The sequence below is a fragment of the Saccopteryx bilineata genome, chromosome 2, assembly GCF_036850765.1.
Source record: "Saccopteryx bilineata isolate mSacBil1 chromosome 2, mSacBil1_pri_phased_curated, whole genome shotgun sequence".
Classification (NCBI taxonomy): Eukaryota; Metazoa; Chordata; class Mammalia; order Chiroptera; family Emballonuridae; genus Saccopteryx; species Saccopteryx bilineata.
In genome coordinates this window covers 225,903,806-225,924,468 of record NC_089491.1, presented here as the reverse complement: position 1 = coordinate 225,924,468, position 20,663 = coordinate 225,903,806, and the positions used below count along the sequence as shown (strand labels likewise).

At 46.7% G+C, this 20,663-nt stretch overlaps 1 protein-coding gene across 2 annotated transcripts in view; it reads right to left on the bottom strand.

Moving 5' to 3' along the window:
- Positions 1-5,732: 5,732 nt before the first annotated feature.
- The window catches only part of KCNJ6 (potassium inwardly rectifying channel subfamily J member 6), a 221,954-nt gene continuing 207,023 nt past the window's right edge, over positions 5,733-20,663 (bottom strand). For both annotated transcript variants that reach the window (XM_066259383.1, XM_066259382.1), the window contains exon 4: positions 5,733-11,779. In XM_066259383.1, the coding sequence (XP_066115480.1) occupies positions 11,454-11,779 (326 nt within the window). In that variant the 3' untranslated portion in view covers positions 5,733-11,453. The remainder of the gene's footprint in view (positions 11,780-20,663) is intronic.

The window sequence follows — 20,663 nt, the reverse complement described above, 5'->3', positions numbered from 1 at the left end:
AACCGAGATGTACATCAGTAAGTGAATGAATAAATAAACCGTGGTCCATCCAGACAATGGAATATTATTCTGCACTAAAAAGATATGAGCTATCAAGCCATTAAAAGATGGAGAAACTTTAAATGTGTATTGATGAATGAAAGAAGCTAATCTGAAAAGGCTACACACTATATGATTCCAAGTACATGGTATTGTGGAAAAGGCAAGACTGTGGAGGCAGTAAAAATATCAGTGTGTGATAAGGGTTGGAGGAGAGCGTAAAGGATAGGCACAGCGGCCCTGGCCGGTTGGCTCAGTGGTAGAGCGTCGGCCTGGCGTGCGGGGGACCAGGGTTCAATTCCCGGCCAGGGCACATAGGAGAAGCGCCCATTTGCTTCTCCACCCCCCTTCCTTCCTTTCTCTCTCTTCCCCTCCCGCAGCCAAGGCTCCATTGGAGCAAAGATGGCCTGGGCGCTGGGGATGGCTCCTTGGCCTCTGCCCCAGGCGCTAGAGTGGCTCTGGTCGCGGCAGAGCGATGCCCTGGAGGGGCAGAGCGTCATCTCCTGGTGGGCAGAGTGTCGCCCCTGGTGGGCGTGCTGGGTAGATCCCGGTCAGGTGCATGCGGGAGTCTGTCTGACTGTCTCTCCCCGTTTCCAGCTTCAGAAAAATACAAAAAAAAAAAAAAAAAAAAGGATAGGCACAGCATAGAAGCTACTTAGGGCAATGAGACTGGGCTGCATTCATTTTATTTTATCATGGTGAATACATTTCACTATGCATTTGTCAAAACTCAAGGAGTGTGCTACACCAGGAGTGCACCCAATGTGAACTATAGACTTCAGGTGATAGTGGCGAGTTCAGAGTGGGTTCAGCAGTTGTAACAAACACATCTCTCTGGGGAGGGGATGTTGGTAATGGGAGAGGCTGTGGATGTGAGGGGACAATGGGTAGATGTGAAATCTACTGTCCACTCAGTTTTGCTGTCAACCTAAATCTTCTCTAAAAAGTAAGGTTGCTCTGGCTGGTTGGCTCAGTGGTAGAGCGTCGGCCTGGCGTGCAGGAGTCCCGGGTTTGATTCCCGGCCAGGACACACAGGAGTAAGCACCCATCTGCTTCTCCACCCCTCCCCCTCTCCTTCCTCTCTGTCTTTCTCTTCCCCTCCCGCAGCCAAGGCTCCATTGGAGCAAAGTTGGCCTGGGCACTGAGGAAGGCTCCATGGCCTCTGCCTCAGGCACTGGAATGGCTCCAGCCACAATGGAGCAATGGCCCAGATGGGCAGAGCATCGCCCCCTGGTGGGCATGCCGGGTAGATCCCGGTCGGGCGCATGCGGGAGTCTGTCTGACTGCCTCCCTGTTTCCAATCTCAGAAAAATACAAAAAAAAAGAGTAAGATTTATTAATTACAAATAGAGAAGAAAACTTTGAAAGCAGTCCAGTGATTTATTCAAGAACATGCAGCTCGTCTGTGGATGGAACCAGGAGCAGAACGCTGGTTTCCTCAGACTGAACCCAGGTTTCCCATGGAACAGTGAAAAGAAAGGCTGTTTATGACCCAGTGCCTGAGGAGCCAGGGAAGCCTGCTGTGTGTTTTAGATAGTATGCCACAGTGATAGTGTGGGGATGTGACTGTTCTTACAGCTTTGGTTTTCTGGAAATCCACTTATGTGGACCAGCTCATACCTGCTTGGGAAGGGTGTGTGTGTATGTGTGTGTGTGTGTGTGTGTGTGTGTGAGAGAGAGAGAGAGAGAGAGAGAGAGAGAGAGAGAGAGTGTGTATAGGGCTTGGAAGAAAGGGTTGTTGCATTTGTGAGTTAATATGTTAGTTACAAAGGACCAGGGACACTGCCACAGCATTGCATGATGCTCACAGGAGTCTTCTTAACTTTTGGAAAAGGAAAAAAGAAACTCTCTGAAGATGCAAATAGAAAGAAGGCATGCGATAACAGGTCACATGTTTTGTTGGTGCCTGTTGTAACAGAAGTGAGGGAAGTAAACCTTCCAGTGCTGTTGTTCTGGCTGTGTGAAGTCCTCATTTATTCTCCGATGTCGCACATGGCATGGCTGGCTGACCAGGGAAGCTGTGGATCCTGGGATCTCCTCTGGCCTGACTTGCAGTGTGGTCCTAACTCAGAGGTGTGGACGCTGCTATCCTCTCTCTGAAAGCAGCCGTGATATTAAGCCCCGCCATGTTCAGAGTGTTCCTGAGGTCGGCATCCAGCGGGATTGCAGTTATTCCCAGTCAGCAGAGTTTCTCCTGTCTGGTTTACGGGCCACGTAGAATTTAGCTCTGAAGGCTTCAGGCTGGCTCCTGCTTCACCCTTTATGCCAATGTAGAGGAGCCTATTCTCAGGTTCAGAGCTGGGTGGAAAATGGCAGGTGCACAGAGAAGTTGTGTTCTGGAGACTTTGCATCCTCGGAGTGAAAAATGAACACCCTTGATTTGAAATCAGGTTTTTGAAAAAGAATTTGTGAGTAAAAATGTCCATTTATTTTGTTTTTTTTTTAGTTAGGATTTTAATTGCAGCACTGTTTAACTATTTGTTTTGGACCAGTCTCGATCTTTTAGGCAGAGCTTAGTGATTAATAGATGGCAGCATTATTGAGCATGTAATTACTTTGGACATGCATTCCATTGAATAATGTGGTTTTAGTTTTGGGTATGTGTATAGGGCTTGGAAGAAAGGGTTGTTGCATTTGTGAGTTAATATGTTAGTTACAAAGGACCAGGGACACTGCCACAGCATTGCATGATGCTCACAGGAGTCTTCTTAACTTTTGGAAAAGGAAAAAAGAAACTCTCTGAAGATGCAAATAGAAAGAAGGCATGCGATAACAGGTCACATGTTTTGTTGGTGCCTGTTGTAACAGAAGTGAGGGAAGTAAACCTTCCAGTGCTGTTGTTCTGGCTGTGTGAAGTCCTCATTTATTCTCCGATGTCCCACATGGCATTAGTTTAGAGGTGGATACAATTTTGGTGTGGAGATGATGGCTTACAGAACAGCTTTTTAAGGAGCAGTTTGGCCACCTAAATACATGCCATCCTAGGAAGAAAGGACATGAATATTCTACACTTGGCATGCTAAATAAGTACATGTTTGCCTGGGCACTGCCCATATCACCTTGGTTTCCCCACGTCTGCAGGTGGAGCAGGCCTCAGAACTTTAGCCCCCCAGGTACCCTACCAGTTACTCCAGAGACCCCTTGGACAGAGGTCCAGGCTGAGAGGCTGCAAGCTGCCATGGCAGCAGCTGTGCATGTCCTGGGTAACCAGGCACCACAAGGGTGCTAAGCTTTTACCCCAGAGCACGGTCTGTGCAGACAGTGGGAGAGGAAAGACCACTTTGCCAACACAGGTAGATATCAGGTCGTCATTTCAGAATCCTGTAATGTGTGAGTGTTCACCTTTGTCCTTGGGTGGCTTTCCTTTCATATGTGGGACCACTGAGATGGGGAAGGATATTCAGGGCCATCTGTGGCAGGCTGGCCAGCCTCATCTGATGTTGTGAGGGACAGAAGTTTCTCCTGGAAACGTTCAGCTGGCCTTTGGCACAAGACCTCATTTACCCTCTGCTAAGTTGTGGGCTGATGTCATAATGCCCAAGCATCTCCCATGGGCTCTACAGGTGTCTATGGGGCAGGAGCAAACTCTTTTACATTTTGATCTCAGGTAGTCAGACTGTGAACATATTATGTGCTCCTGTTAAAACTGGTAGTGGACAAGTAAATGGTAAGAGATAGGACCAGCCCTAGTAACAGGCTCTTGGCTGCTGCTCAAGGATGGAACGAACACTCAGAAGAAGGAGCCAGGAAAGAGAACTTGTTGGTGGTGAGCTGAAGAAGGAAAATCAGAAAGAGGAGCTAGGTAGAACACTTGACTGATAACCTGTGGTGACCTGAGAGCTGTGTGGTACCTGGGGACACAATCAGTTATGTTTCCAGGTGTTGCAATTTAGAGTTCCTTGTGAATAAGGACTTGACATTGCTGTCCTCGTTGGCTTTGTTGGTGGAAAGGGAAGGGATGTAACATTTCTTGACTAGGGCAGCATTTGTTTTGGTTGTGGGGTAGGTTTGAACAGATCCAGCCCCCATACTTAAAAAAAAGGGAACAGGGACAGACCATCTAGGGAGAGGGCTGGGATTGCCAGATGAGCCAACTGGGCTTGTGCTCATGGCATCATGATACCAAAAGTGAAGATTCCTTGAGGTTCAAGAATTAGACACGTGAAGTGGGAAAACACTACAATAATCACCATGAGCAAAGGAGGGCTTTTTTGACCTTCCTTCCACTTGCTCCATTTGTGCATTAGTATTGTTTGATTTTTACTTACGCAGGGGAGGTTCGCCCCTGTGCACAGGGGATTCAAAAGGTCCACTTTAGTTCTTCTCAGGAGAGCCGTCCTCCCTGATCCAGGTGGGTACTCTGTGGGGTCAAGAGTGCTGGCAAGATAAGCTTGAAAGACACAGGATTCCTGGAAGACATTTCTGGGTGTTCCTTGTCTAGATGGGCAGGAACCAGACCTGGAAAAGAGGCTCACCCAGACAGATGGGCATGGCCACATGTCTGGGCTACCCATGGCTGAGCCAAAGGAGAGTACTGCTCATTCTCCTCCCACTGGCAGCAGTGCCGAGAGGTGACTACTGGGGCCAGAGCTGAGGACACTGCTCCTTCTTCTCTGAGAACATTGGCCAGACCAGGACCCAGAGGTTCTCTGATCACGCACTGCTGATGGGAGCCCAGCTCTCTGGCTCCAGCTGGTCCAGTTCTGCTAGTGTGTAGCAATGGTCGACCCAACCCTGTATTCTCCACTGGGCAATTAGCCTGGACTGGGGTTTTAGTAGCCAATTAGGTCTGATCTTAGGCTCCAGGGCTGTCTTGCTCCTTTGGATGGATGGTTTATGACTTCTGTCAGGATTTTAGAAATGCTGCTGCTACACATTTATTTCACTAGTGCCCGTTGGTAGCAGATATTTACATTGCCTGAGAAAAAAAGCCCTTTGTATGCTTATAAGGACTGGCTGGTTGATAGTACAGTATTAATGATCAGTGTTAACACGGAGCCTTACACTGAAAATGCCCAATTTCATGTGTCAGTAGGGACATTCCATTCTTTGAAATCATGATCTGTCACCCATGTGGTCACAAGGTTCTGGCAACCACAGAGCACATCAGGATTTGTGCCTATGGGGGCTAAGGGAGTTCTTGTCTAAAAATAAATTTATAAGTCCCATTTTCATTGGTGATAAATCTGTATGACTTAGTCACATTGAGGACTGCAGTGAACTAATCTTGTGAGTCTTAAAGTATTTTGTCACCCCTTCCACAAGGCTGTCCTATTTGAATTAGGTGGATGCAGGAAGCTTTCTTTTACCAAGGCAATGAGGCCAAGTAAAAGCTTGACTCCTTTTTATATTTATTTAAGTTAAGGTGTATAACTTTGAGATTTTCCCCCCTCCCACTTAGTTATTACGCTGGTCCACACATTGCAGGATTGCAAGTTTTGCGTGACCCATATTGCAGATATCATTGCCTGGTTAATTTCAGACACAGGACCAAATCCATCTCAGTTTCCATCATTTATCTGTTGGCAATACAACATCACAATGATTTGTTACACATTTTTCTCTCTCTTACATAATTTCTATAGGAAAGTATTCATAAGAAAACTTGGTGTATTTTTCAAAAGAACTAAAAAGGTAAAACACCTAGCTTGGTTGACCTGTCTGGCTTTGGAAATGATTTTTTAAAACACGAGTGATTCAGCTTAGTGATCCTAAAGAATGCCACTTAATCTTGACCTATCTCAAAACCCCATTGTCTGGGTTTCTTCCATCCAGCATTTCTGTAATTACCAATCTTTTTGCTTCAGACTCAGAAAGCAGCACACAGTCCAATGTAATCCTTTACGGCTCTTGTTTTTCCTTCAGCTCTTTTCAAGGAACCTGTTGGTTTTCTAAGAGAAGGTTCGATTTGCATGTTAAACTTTTAGCTGCACTACTAGAGAGAGCCAGAACTAGTACAAATGACCCCGAAGAGTAAGTAGGTCAAGTTTCATCTTACCCTGTTGGTCACATGGGGGCTAGAGGACACTAGCAAGGAGACACAGAGGCTGTTTAGGAGTCTGTTCAGTCCTCTGGCTAGAGAGCAGGGGGGCTTGTGCAGGAGGGGCGGGAGAGGCATGCTTCATTGCATGGCCAGCTCACCCCACTGAGCAGAGTGTGTGGTCCAGCTGCACAGTTTGTGCCTGTGGGTACCAGCGGAGCTCTGGCTCTGCCCCTGGACTGGGAACTCCCATTTCTCTATTGTTCAGGAATGAGTTGTTTTTCCCACAGCACCTTCTGAGCCAGCCATGACCCCTGGCTGCTTTCTTTCTTTACCACCCTGGGGGTGGTTAGGAAAAGGAAGAAGTCTCTCTGAGACCCGACTATGGGACTGGGCTCTCAAGTCTTGCGAAGCAGGTGTCCCTCTTACTAAAATATATGTTATTTGTTTTTCTTTGAACAGACCTATGAGTGACTGTGACAGATTTATACTTGTAAAGACCATCATTGTTTTAAATTTTCCAGGAATCTCTTAATACTAAAGCATAATACTTAATGATTAATAGTACTTACTGGTACTAATAGTATTTAACAGTATAGTCTAGAGGTCAACAGCAACCTTTTCTGGTAAAGGTCTAGCCGTGTGGTCTCAACTCTGCTAGTGTAGTGTGTAAGCAATACTAACAAATAGGTGTGCCCGTGTTCCAATGAAACTTTTATTTATGGACACTGAAATTAGAATTTTATATGATTTCTACATGCCACAAAATCTTCTTTAGATTTTTTCCCCTCCAACAATTTAAAAATGTAAAATCATTCCTAGCTTGCCAGGGTTCCTAAAAATGTAAAATAATTTCTAGCTTGCCAGGGTTCCCAAAACAGGCTGTGGGCCAGATTCTATGAGCAGATTTGGTTTGCTGACCCTTTTTGTAGAAAAAGAGTCCATGGCTTAAGCCTTGGCACCTGGATTTAGGACCCAGGCCCATGATTTACAGGCCTTATAACTGTGAGGGAAGTTATCCAGTTTGCCCACACCCTAGTTTTCCATTTATAAAATGTAAATTGTAATATACTCAAGCTCTCCCGATGGAGTCGAATGAAATGAAATAATCTGTGCAAGTGTTCTGAGTGCTTCAGGCACCACACACACAGTAGGGCACATAGTGTTTTGCTGCTGTTTTACATACTGTGCTTTGTTAACATCTCACCGTAGCCTGACTGAGTTTGAACTTTGAGATGGCGTGCTGCATGAGAAGTTCTTCCAAGACATTGGGGGAATTTTATTAGAAGAGGTGAGTTCATTCCATTTTAAATCAAAGGATAACATTTCCTTAAATCTAGGTTGGCCCTAACGTCTAAAAACAAGGTATTATTATCAGTGAATCATCTATTATGTGTATGCTGCCTATGTTTTTTTGACTTTCCAGCCATCTACGGAAGGAACTCATGGAAGATAATGTTAATCACATAGGTAGGACATTTCATCTTCAACCACCCTGAGACTGCTCTGAATCATACAGAGTATCAATCACCAAGTCAGGGAAAGAAAGAACAAAACTGGACAGACTAATGGCAAGCTGTCTTGAAAAGAACCACAAATATTTAAATTTTCAAAAAAAAAAAATCTTGAATTGCACAGCTAATCCAATGATATTATATTCTCATGGCAAGTTCATGTAGTTTCCTAACAGCATTTTAGAGTCTTTCTCTCCGTTGACCTGCTTCCACCTTTATAAACAAGTTTCTGATCATCCCTAAGGTACCTGCTTAAATCTAAATAAAAACACCAAGTAAGAAACCTGAAATGTAAGAAGACAGAGGGAGGAAAAGCATGAGGATGTTGCTTTGGAGACTTAAAATTTAGACTTTGTATTAAGTCATAAATAATTTTTTAATTAGACTGTCATGAAAAGTAGACATTTTTAGAGCCCTCGTTTGGTGAGACCCCGAAGAAAAAATTGTGCTTAAGAACTAGGTTGACATTTTTAGAGACAGTAGCTGGATTTAGTCAGGGAACGGGAGTTACTGAACTAAATGAGTTGATCTGGAACTGGCGGATGAGGGAAAGAGCAAAAGGAGGGAGCAATAGAGGAAGGGCATGGGGCCCAGAGCATTTCTTCTCATGGGCGCAGAGAGGCTACACGTTGGACCAACCAGGCCAGAACGCCATGTTTCCAAGGAATAGCAAAGCAATTATCTGACGTCACTGCCCATGTGTTTCTTTCCCAGGGTGACAGCCAAAGGCAGAAACAATGGTATTAGTTGCATAAAGTGGACTACAAGTGAATAGGTACTCTTCCAGTTGGAAAGCTTATTGTGGTGGGTGGAAGTGAGTATCTGAGGGTCTCAGCTATCCTTGGGGTCATGTTTTGAGCTGAATCTGTCCTTTTCTCCAGATTGGGGTCAACTGTAGCAAACTGTAACCCTTCAGTTCAAAGTGCTTATATAGCTAATGGATCCCACCATGGTTTTATAGAAGAGATTCCAATACACCAATGGAACAGACCAAAATGTCCATTTGAGAGTGATTATCATTTGTGATGGGTACTTTTGCATTAAAGTAGGCTTATTTATTTTCATAGTACTTGGTCTGCTAGCAAAGTGACTGAGTAAATGGGGCTGGGTGTGTAAGAGGGGACTGGAGACTGTGGGGTCATCTTTGTTGAACTGTCTTAATGAAAAACACCATTCAGTACTTGCTGCTTAGAAAATTCAGTCTTAATGAGCTCCTTTCAGTTCCAAATTTTAACAGTTGACACAAAATACACTGTTAAACTGTGTTATCAATAATTGTAGAAAAATAGACATGTTTGATTGGAACATTCTAGGAAAAGGTTCTTCTGGGACGTCCTTGTTTAAAGATTCAGAGGCTCACAGTACAAAAACGAGATTTGGTTCATGTTCTGCCTCCAACTACATTAACACTAAAGACAGTGGAAATAGGGAGGGCCTCACCCCGGGTGCCCTTGCACAGAGACAGAACTGACATGTACGCGACCAACAGGTTGTCAAGGCTCTTTGTTCGGTTGTGCTAAAGGGCCCCATGCTGCTCTTTCAACCAGACAACAGGGTGTGTGTTGTCCTTGAGGCTTTAGTAACAGATTAAAAAAGGCCCAGTGAGTCTTCAAGAGCTAAGTTAGCAGACTTTTTACAACCCCTGCTCGATTTTGCGTTGTGCTACCATGCTAAGCCCTGCAACTTGATGTCGCAAGGTCCGCACCCTTGAGTCAAGAGCGCCCTTTATAAGGCTACATTGAGGTAAGGCCACAGTCCCTCCCCACAGCCTGGCAGGAAGTGTGTGGGGCTCCCTCCTCCTCTCTGACTGCACCCTCCTCCTCAGAGTGTGGAATGAATACATGATTCAACAGATGTTCAATGCAGGAAGTAAAATTTTGGCAAACAGGAAAGGACTACGGCCGATAGTTTTCTTTTCCATAGTCAGTGCCAAGAAACCGTTGTCCTGATGCAAAGTCTTGGAAGTGGGAGAAGAGGGACCCCCATGTTAAATGAGGAGCCCACTCTCTTTATCTCTGCAACATGCCTTTCAGTAGACAAAGTCCCCAAACTATAGTGAAGACCTGTGCCATCTGGCCAGGGAAAGCAAGGTTAACAGGGAGGGACAGCTAGTTTGAGTTCTTTGACTTCCATGGTGCAAAGCCTCAAACTGAGCACAGCTATAGGAGCTGAAAATGAACTTGAATCCAGTCAATGAATATTTATGACAGGTGACTGCATTAGGGAACAGTTTAAAATTGTAAAATTAACGTGAAAGATCAGTGACAGTGTAAAATCTCCACCTGCCCTTGAGGTTTTGTCTAAAATTCTCTTCCTTATCTTTTTTTAAAATTTAAAAACAATTTTAATGTTGAAATTTAGATTTTCAGTAGAAAATATCTCCCTCCCTCCCCTTTCCTCCCTCCCTTCTTTCTCTTCTCTGTATCTTTCTCTCTGTGTCTCATTCTACATTTATCTTTGCAGATTAAGATGAATTAAGGCAGCATTTTTTTTTGATTGAAAGACACTTAGGATTTGATTTCTAACCTGTGACATACTCTTGAGAGATTTCTTAGTCACCAAGATTGTTATTTTTATCTCTGAATGTCAAATTATGGTCATTTCATCATAATAAAAGTATAGGAATCAGGAGAAACAGTAATGCAAGAAGCCTATGGATAAGCCCAGGAAGAGAGCCAGATAAAGTCAAGGTATGTGAGATCAATGATACTACGAACTTTCACGAATTTCATGGTTTTAGACCCAACTATCTTCTGCTAACTTGCCATGTCTTATTTCAATAGTCTGTAGTTCCTCGTGATTACTGAATGGAACAGCTGGAGAATCAGGGTTTTGCAGAAGAGTTTCCCAAACAATTATACAACAAAGTATGAGTGCTCGTGTGAAAACATAAACACATCATTGGTGACATGACAGAGAATACCCTCCTGGAACTCTTCCCCAGGCTGGTCAGCGAGGCCCTGGTTATCTTAAAAAAAGAGACTTCATTTGTAAACATTTCACAGTATATCAGTATATTGGTGGTGGGTGTTGCCACCTTTTGGACCTCCCAGCTTCCCTAGACCTATGGCTTATTAGATTCTACGAAAGTATCAGCGAGGGAACAGTGAGGCACCCGAATGGGCTGCCAGTCTGGGTCATAGGACAAAGGCCATGCAGTAAAAGGGCCAGCAGTCAATGGGACCAAAAAAATTCAGAAAACAAAGATATCAGAATCGAGATGCCTGCTGTATGTTGAGAATCTTTTCTCTTTTTCTTTTTTTTTTACATCTTATTTCTAAAGTTGTATATCTAAACCTACATTAATTATATGTCTATGTACATTATTTAGAAGTTGTGTTCTATAGAACTTTTGTACATGCTGTGTTTTATTACTAACTGCAAAAGAAAGTAATTACATAGGCATATCTATATACAGTGTTCTGTCTTTACCTCACCTGGGTCCTATACCTGCATTGCCTGCACAGGGCAAGCACCTTGTTCTGGAGATGAAATGCATTGGGATCTGTGAAAGTGAGGGTTCTGCTCTGTGTCTCACTGCATGGATGGATTGGCACCAGAGACCCAACGTGTATCCCAAGTTAAATCTTTGACACACACTTTTGAGAGATCCGGTATTGTACACACATGCAGGCAAGTAGCTTAAATTTCTAGGGGTTGGGTGTGCAGTATTTAGGGATAAGACAGGCTTGGGCCACCCAGTGAGGGCACGTTGCACCTTATCCAAATGCGTGTCTACCTCGTCAATCTGAGTAACTGAGAGGGCAGGTAGATATTTTACACCTTGAAGATTTGCTTTCTGGTAATGTCAAAATTAAAGATAGGTAAAGAAAGAACAAAGTAAGAGATATGGAAAAGTGAGAGGATGAGAGACAAGGGAAGGCTGTGGGGGATAGAGAAGGAATGGCCCAGCCAGGGAACTACACTTTGGACTCGTTCTCGAGGTTTGCGACATCACCATTCCTTTCCGTCTGCTCCTCAAGGTTCTTTTCTTCCTCTTCTGTCTCCAGTTCTGCATGTTGGTTGAGTTTGCTGGACACAGACCAACTCAGGGGCAGCTCTGCCCTGCTGGCCAGCTCAGCCAGCTCTTTGGCACTGAGGGAGGGAGTGCTGGTCTCATAGGTCTCGTGGAAGCTGTTGTAGTCAACTTCATAGAACCCATCCTCCAGCGTTAGGACCGGGGTGAACCGGTAGCCCCACAGGATCTCACTGGTGATGTAGGAGCTCCGAGCCTGGCATGTCATCCCTGCAAAGAGAAGAGTGGGAGTGTTAGCATGTGTGATTGTGGGCTCTCCATCGCCAAGAGCCCTCGGTGAACTGGGCAGACTGCTGCCTGCAGCTGTTCCAGCCGTGACCTGCATATGGTATCATAACTAAGGAGTGCCGTCCATGGTGTTGTAGACAGACGCTAACATGCACAAGAGTGTGTGCTGGAGAGTCCAGACCTCCCAGTAGAGTTCAGGGGAGCAATGTGAGAGTTCTGGCTCCCATCATGCCACACTTGCCTGCCAGGCCATGCATGAACCCACAGGGCACAGGTGCACATGCACCCAGGTGTACTTTCATGTGATTGTGCTTGTCCACTTTTGCTCTAAGAGAGCCCTGAGGTCATGACGCTGACCTTCCACTGCTTTGCTTGAGTCCTACCAAGACTTGAGCGCTCGGGTCACAGACGTAGAACTAAGTTTGGCTTAGGAACTACACCTGAAATGCCCTGACGCTGGTTTACTGGCACCCTCATACCTCCGTGCCACACAACAGTATAATGCTCAAGGCTCTCCTCCTCCTCTTCTTAAACATAAGAAGCCTTTTCTTAATTAGCACAAAAATGTCAATGAGTTCCTGACAGCCCAAGAGTCAAAAGTAGCTTTCTTTCAAATGTAAATGACAGAAGGAAGGAAATCACCCAAGTACTTAGAAAAGAAAACCAGTATAAACAGGGCAGTGACAGTGGGGCACCTCTCCTTGAGCTCTCATAAAACTCAGGACTGGGAGGCCTTCTTTCAGCCATTCCTTTGAGGGCTGACTTCCCCATCAACTGCATAGGTCCATTTTCTATCACCCAGAATTCTTTTAAGGACCCGTGAAAAAATTAAATTTCTTCTAAAATCAGAAGAAAACAGTACTCTTTTAGGTAAAAAATATATATTTTGCTGGGTGAGCACTGTGATGAAGTGCTCTGTGCTTGTTTATGGCCCGTGTGGGGGAACGGTGCTTGTGGTTGTGGCCACTGTCAGAAAGAAATGGCATCCTGCAATCTTGGCCATCACATATAGTGACTCTTACACAGTAGGTCCAGCCAGCTGCTGAGCATCTGAATAACAAGGAGCCCCACCTTGTGCTCAGGTGAAAAGTCCCTTCCATAAACAGCTGTGCTTCTGTGGGCTGGATATTGGAGAGCCAGTGAGGGTCTCCTCCAATTTTGCAAAGACAAATCAAGGGGTGGGTTTTTAAAGGCATTGTACATGCATGCTCCTATTCTACTCTCACCAAAGCTATTGATAAATTCACACATTAAGTGCTGACTGAGTCATAAACATAGTTTATGTAAGAATGAGACGGTACTCCATCACCAGATGTGCAGGCTTTATTAGAGGAGAAAGACCTGCTGGGGCACTCCTCCAGAAGAAGTGCACTGGGTTTCAGACCAGGGGTGAGTTATATAGTGTTTGGGAGAGCCTGAGGGGATACTGAGGCAAAAGTCCTGGTATGTCCAGAATGCTCCTCCTTGGGGGGCTTCGAGCATGTGGGTGTTGAATCAAAAGTCCTGGTATGTCCGGAGCCCCTCCTTGGGGCGGCTTGTCAGCTTTTTGGAATTCCTCTGTCTCAGGGGCAATAGTCCAGTAAGAGTGAGGTCTGATGGATAAGTGGAACATCAAGAGGGCAGTTTGGAATACACATATCTATCAGTTTACAGAATGTTTATTGGACACCAAGAGCCTACTGTTTTATGTGCCTCAGCCGCCTAAGCCTCACCGTGGCCCTCTCTGGTGGATGTTGTTGGATCTGTTTCTCATGTGAACCAGTGCAGCACAGAGAGGTCAGTTAGCTGTCCTGGCTCACCCAGGGTTATGGACTGAATTGGGTGCCTTCAAAATTCACAAGTCAGGTTCTTAACCCCCTAATGTGACTATTTTTGGGAGGTAATTAGAGTTCAAGGAGGTCATAAGGGTGAACCTCTTATCCAATAGGACTGGTGTCCTTATCAGAGGAAGAGACATGGAGAATCTCTCTTTCCGTGTGCACAAGAAGAGGCCATGTGGGAACCCAGTGGGAAGGGGGCTATCTGCAAGCCAAGCAGAGAGGCCATACCAGAAACCAGCCCTGAGGGCACCTTGATCTTAGAACTTCTAGCTTCCACAACTGTGAGAAAATAGATTTCTGCTGGTAAAGTCCCCCCCCCCCCAGTCCGTGTTTATTTTTTATGCCACGGACAAAAAAAAATAGAGTGCAGATGAAGCTCATGCCAAAGGGACGCTGCCTCTGAGTGCTGGAACTTTGCTGCCAACCATGTCAGCCCACCATGTGCCTGTTGTAAGGTGCCAAAAGCTACAGAATTAATATTAATATTTTAGGAAGCTTAAAGAACATTTTGTTGTTTTGGGCTAGGCGTACAGAAAGGTTTTGTGGATGACCTCTCTGTACTTGTGTGATTAGAATAAAACCAATATGGCCAATGGCATTGTGTTGTAAATGCAGAAGAGGAAGGAGACTTGGATTCTCTGACCTTCCTGCATACCTATGGGGGAAGGGGTGAATAGCTAGCCAGGTACAGGAGAAAAGATTAAATTAAAATATTTTCTTATACTGATGAACCATTTACAGGCATTTGTCTCTATGGAAACTACCCCTCTCCTCCTGAAAGCATGTAGTTAATGTATGTATCTCTAAACAAAAGGTATAACTTATGCCGTGATGTCAGGTTTTTTCCCCTTCCATGTATACTTAGGAGTATATAAACAGCCCTTGAACTATTTTTGGGGTCTGCACAATTTGGGTCTGTTGCCCTGTGTCAGCCATATGCGGCCGGCATATTTAATAAATTTTCTCCTTTAATAAAACTTTTCAAAAACTTATTTAGATTACGTGCCTTTACTAAAACCCGCAGAATTGTGGATTGGGTACTTTATAACATGTCCAACCCTAGTTACCACTCACTACCACCTACTGTCTTGTGTTTCTACCAGCTCTTCTTCTAAGCCTGTGCATGCTTTCCTTGTCTTCCACACAAATGTGTTTATTCTTGACCACATCCGGGGTACTGGGTCTTCAGACCGTTGCTTGGAGACACTAAGCAACCTCATTCCTTTTTAACAAAATTGTGAGATAGCTTCAAATCAAATTGTAAGCTTCAGGGTTCTTCTTCAGTCCCTCCCATGCTGTGTCTGTATCTCTCTTCTCCACCAGTGGGGACCTGAGGTCCTGATCTCCTGTGTATTTAGCATTGGCTCTACCCTACAAGCATGCATAACAGCCTGGGAATTACCACATCCAATAATCTACTGAGCAATTGTTTATGCAACACTCAGATCTCAAAGTGGAAGGGCAGATACTGTTAACATCTACAAAGAAAATCCGTGTAACTCTATTCAGCTAGAAAAGCCCTGGGATGGGTCAGGAGAGAGTGGACCAACTGGAGACTGCTACATGTACCTGTAAGCCAATTGGGAAGCTTCCCTGCTTCCAAAAATCCATCCTTATAGAATGCCCATAAAAGACTGTCTTAAGATTTCCCCTTTTTGTTCCAAAAAACTCACTTTCCTTTTAAAGTCCTCTGACTTTCTACCAGAAGTAAAGTGAGGACAGCAGACCCTCTGTTGTGACCTGAAGAAACCACCTTTGTTAGTAATGCAGGTACTCTTTGTTCTTTCGACAGATCAGCCACAAACCTGTGAGGTAAAATTCAAAATTTCTTTGCAGCTCTTTATAATGTTAGACTACTCCCACTGAAGGGGTTTAATCAAAGCACTGTGTTCAAGTTACTTAATTCATCCCTCCCCCCCCCGTGTGGCTATGTTATCTATTTATATCTAGTTAGGTTCATTTGTTCCTGTTTGCATGTCATTTGAGGATTTAAATGGTTCAAAATTAAGTCAGCATTAAAAGATACATTGAGAAAAGCCCCATTCCCATCTCTCCCATCTCCCCCCATTTCCAGCCACCTCCTACAGGTGGCCATTACCTTTCTTCTTCATCCTTCCTCTGTTTCCCTTTGTAAAAATGAGCAAACACAAATTTACACATGCTCTCATTTCCCATTCTGACCGAAGGGGGAGGGAACTTGTTTTGGGGCAAGAAACTGAATGAGGGCTTCATTCTGCGGAAGGAACAGGAAGGGAAAGTCACACCGTGCTGGTTTCCTGTCCAGTGCCCAGGCTCCTCTGGAGGGAGTGGGGCTGCATGGAGGTGCTCAGGGAGGCAGCCGGTGAACCCCAGCTGCCCAGCTGCCCAGAGCTGCAGTGTGACCTGGACACGCTACCTCACTTCTCCTCCTCCTTCCTCACCAGTTGTAACCAGGAAAACCTCACTCTACCTCCTTCCTCATCAGTCGTAACCAGGAAAATGGAGACCAGAAAGTTTTGCATAGGACACCCCTAAAACAAAGGACATTACTGGCAATTCTGGCCATTCTTGTGGCCATCCAAGTTCATCACACCCTGTGGTACTGGACTGACTCAAGTTTTGAGACTCATATTTTTTTAAAGTTGGGTGTTTTCTCTTAAAGGGAGGCTCCCATTCCTGTAAATATTTACGTATTTATTACTCGCAGGACAGAATTGCTGTGAATGAGGTGGGGGCAGGGACACAGCTGTCTGTAGCGCAGGCCCAATTATCTGATGTCGAGGCAGCCACGGCATGACTGAGACATTCATTTAGGGGATTAAGTGGAAAGTGAAAGCGAGATGGAAGCATTGCCAGCCCACAGCAGGAGCGCACAGCGAATTAAAGGAAGAGACGGCAGCATTTGGTCCCTGAAGACCTAGCATGACATTGCAATTTGGTTTGGATGAGAAAACTGAGATCTGGAAATGCCTTCACATGTGCGTGGGTCTGTGCCGAGCTTCCGCGGCTGCACATCCCTTTGAAATTGGTCCTAAGTATCTGCAGTGCAGAATGTTGCAGAAGAGCTTTTCATTGGCGAAAATGTGCAGCAGGTGGCCAGAAGAGACATTGGTGTATAACTTTCTGATGGTTTAACAATCCCTGCCGAAGTGGGTGGTGGTGGAGATGGCTTTTCTTTTTCCTTGTCTGCAGAATGGATGGAAAGAGAAAATGCACCCTAATACTTTGATCATTCATAGCATTCCCCCACCCCCCGCGATGCGATCTCCAGAGGCAGGACTGATGGCAAGTGAAGAGACGCTGAGGCACAGATTCCTGTGGCACAGATTCCTGCCTCATCGGGGCTGGAGGGAACTTTGGATGCCACCCCTACCCTCCTGTTACAGATGGGGAAACAGAGGCAGCCTCTGCTGCAGACTCACCACCTGGTGGCAGAGCCTGAAGCTCATGTAGACCCTCCAGTTCCTGGGCTGGTCCTGTCTCCATTCTACTCTCCCAAACGTTAAGTATCTGTTTAGAAATGTAAGCTTCCACACTTCAGTCACAAAACTCCTGTTTCTCCCTTCCCAAAGGAGTAATTTACATTCCGTGCTTACGTTAGCCAGAAACCGAGCTGGGAATAGTACAAACTCATTTATCAAATGAGATGTCTCTTTATGGAGTTTCCTTGGCCTCAAACCCTTCGCTGCTTTGTAAGGGCTTAACTTGGGGGGAAGTTCCTGCCCCGGTGTTCCCAGAGTCCCTGCTGGAGCTCGGAGGAGAGTTCCAGGCAGGATCTGGTTTTTGTTGCACAGTATTTCAGTTTCTCCTGGAGAAACTGCAGCATGAGCAGCACGAGCGGATGACCCTGTTCCACAGGCAAAGGGTATAACTGTGAGGTTGCCTTCCTGAACTGTGAACGTGGCACTAAATAGGTCATGGACATGAACCGAGAAGGTGTGACCAGGAGTGGGAGAGAAATCTCTCAAGGGCTTCGTTGCTCACTGGCAACGAAGCCCTTGTTCCAAAAGGAGGTGGGACAGTGGCCACTTCTCCATATGGGGGGCAGACCCTCTGGCACCCCAAGTGCTGGAGGTGCTACACACAGCTTTTGGGATGAACAGCTAGGTCTGAATGTGGCTGAGATGGGAATGGAGCGAGGGGAACAGGAGGAAGAGGAAGGCAGAGACAGAAGAAGGAAGAGCGGAGAAAACTCTGGAATTGAAGCCACCCAGAGGGGCATTACCTCAGGGATCTGCCAAAGGGGTGGTCTCCAGCCGCAGTTCCCTCACTGTGACGGGACTCCAATGAACCAGCATCCTCCAGCCTCACCCAGCACCCGAAAACACTTATCGACACATGGGGGCTGTCACAGGTATAATGACGATTTCTTACGTTTGTGATGTCAGGACGCAGTCTGTACACTCTTGATTTCTCCCAGCCCTCCCCACCAGACAGTGATTTGAAACCTTCTGTAAAACTACCAAGTGCTTCTGTTTTTGGCACAATAGTTGTGTAGAGAACCCCCCAAAATGTTCCCCTCTGAAATACTTAAAATGCTCGATGCATGATAAAAATGCACGTGTTTATACAGGATGGAGCTGGAGAGGAGTGGGGAGAGGCAGGGAGAGGAGGGAGGGGAGGAAGAGGAGGGGGAGAGGAGGAAGAGGAGATAGAGAGGCAGGGAGGGGGAGAGGTAGAGGAGGGGAGAGGAGGAAGAGGAGATAGAGAGGCAGGGAGAGGGGGGAGGGGAGGAAGAGGAAGGGGGAGAGGCAGGGAGAGGAGGGGGAAAGGAGGAAGAGGAAGGGGGAGAGGAGGAAGGGGAGGGAGAAAGGAGGAAGAGGATGGGGGAGAGGAGGAAGGGGAGGGAGAAAGGAGGAAGAGGATGGGGGAGAGGAAGAAGGGGAGGGGGAAAGGAGGGAGAGGCAGGGAGAGGAGGGGAAAGGAGGAAGAGGAAGGGGGAGAGGAGGAAGGGGAGGGAGAAAGGAGGAAGAGGATGGGGGAGAGGAAGAAGGGGAGGGGGAAAGGAAGAAGAGGATGGGGGAGAGGCAGGGAGAGGAGGGGTAAAGGAGGAAGAGGAAGGGGGAGAGGCAGGGAGAGGAGGGGGAAAGGAGGAAGAGGAAGGGGGAGAGGAGGAAGGGGAGGGAGAAAGGAGGAAGAGGATGGGGGAGAGGAGGAAGGGGAGGGAGAAAGGAGGAAGAGGATGGGGGAGAGGAAGAAGGGGAGGGGGAAAGGAGGGAGAGGCAGGGAGAGGAGGGGAAAGGAGGAAGAGGAAGGGGGAGAGGAGGAAGGGGAGGGAGAAAGGAGGAAGAGGATGGGGGAGAGGAAGAAGGGGAGGGGGAAAGGAAGAAGAGGATGGGGGAGAGGCAGGGAGAGGAGGGGTAAAGGAGGAAGAGGAAGGGGGAGAGGCAGGGAGAGGAGGGGGAAAGGAGGAAGAGGAAGGGGGAGAGGAGGAAGGGGAGGGGGAAAGGAGGAAGAGGAAGGAGGAGAGTCAGGGAGAAGAGGGGGAACAGGGACCCAGGTTGCTGCAGGAACGCTGTTGTGGGTCTGGCCCGGGGTGGTGCTAACCCCATGGCTGCTCTGGGTCCACCTGGGCATGTGACTCTCCCTGGGGGTTTGACACTATGTTACCTACAGAACCCCACTGTCCAGAAAGTCTGTCCCAAATGCGTCAGCCTGATCTGACACCTGCAGTCTCTTTTTTTTCACTACTAGTCTCCTAGCACTTGACCAAGAAGGGACACATTTCACTAACATCAATGCCCCAGAATGTAGGAACCTTCTAAGACTGCAAAGGGGCAATGAGAATGATCAGTGCCAGTGGACATCCTTTAAATTGGGGTGCCCCGTCTTCATGTACTACCTTGAGTGGGAAATGCTCAGGATTCCTCTCAGCCTCAGAAGTGAGGACGTTTGTCAGCACGCCTCCTGGTCCCATGACAGGGCCTGTTCCTGTGGTTGGACACAACTCAGTCATCACACACCTGTATGGACTGGCTGCTGTTCCGGACACCAGGATGCAGCAATGGGTCAGATAAGGGGACACAGTCACCTATAGCAACCAGACAGATGTGTTTGTTTAGTTTCAAAGGTTGTTCGGGGCTAGAGAGGGAAAAGAGAAGGGAGAGATTCACTGGGTGGAAGTGATGGAGGAAAGTTTTCAAAAAAGGTGAGCAGGACTTTAAAGGATGAATAGGAGTTTACCAGGTGGATCAGTGGAGGCAAGAAGAGGAAGAGGCTTTGCTGGGACTTGTCCACGCTTCACATTGGAAACACGTGGGGAAGCCTTGGGAGAGAAGATGGCTGAAGAGCAAGGTTTACCTGTTCGCTTTCATGGTGTGACTTTCAGCCCTCTAGTTTCTGTTTACTGATTATAGTGTATTCCGCTCGTGTGACAACTACCTCTCTTCTAGCCAGCAGACAGTGAGAAAACAGGCTATTCTGGAGTGTGGGGCCAGGGAAGAATCCCCTAGTCCCAAAACAATCCCAGGCTGTGGAGTTCACTGCATCTGTTTTACCTTCAACCCATCCTGTCCAGCACTGTCTCTCACCTGAGGTCCGCAGCAGACATTCCTCTGTTGCCTGCTGCACGCAGGTGAGGCCACTGACCCCTCTGAAGCTGCCTGTGCTAGTCCCAGGGTTAGGACTGAATGTCCCACTACTCTGGGGGAACCCCTCAGCCCCAGGCAGTCCTGGACCTAGGTCATCATGGCCCACACACCAGCCTGACGATCCCTTTAAAATGCATGTCGCGTCTCATCACGCCTTGCTCCACCTGTTCACATCTCGCCTCTTACAGCAAGAGCCGTTGTCCTTGCAGAGGCCCAGAGAGCCTCGGGCCAGCCTCCCAGGGAGGCTCAGGTAGGCCTACTCGAGCTGCCATGGGCCCTGGACTAGACTCAGTCGACACGCTTCGCACCGCATTCTAAGTGTCTCCCTCGGACAAGCTCTGAGCCACCAGCTGTTCAGTGTCTGACAAGAGTTGGTGCTTAGTCAACGTTTTAACTAAGGTCAGTGCAGCCCCCACAGTTCTTTCCTTTTATCTGGACTTTCAGAGTCGATGGCTATTCCTCGGAGATATCAATGCC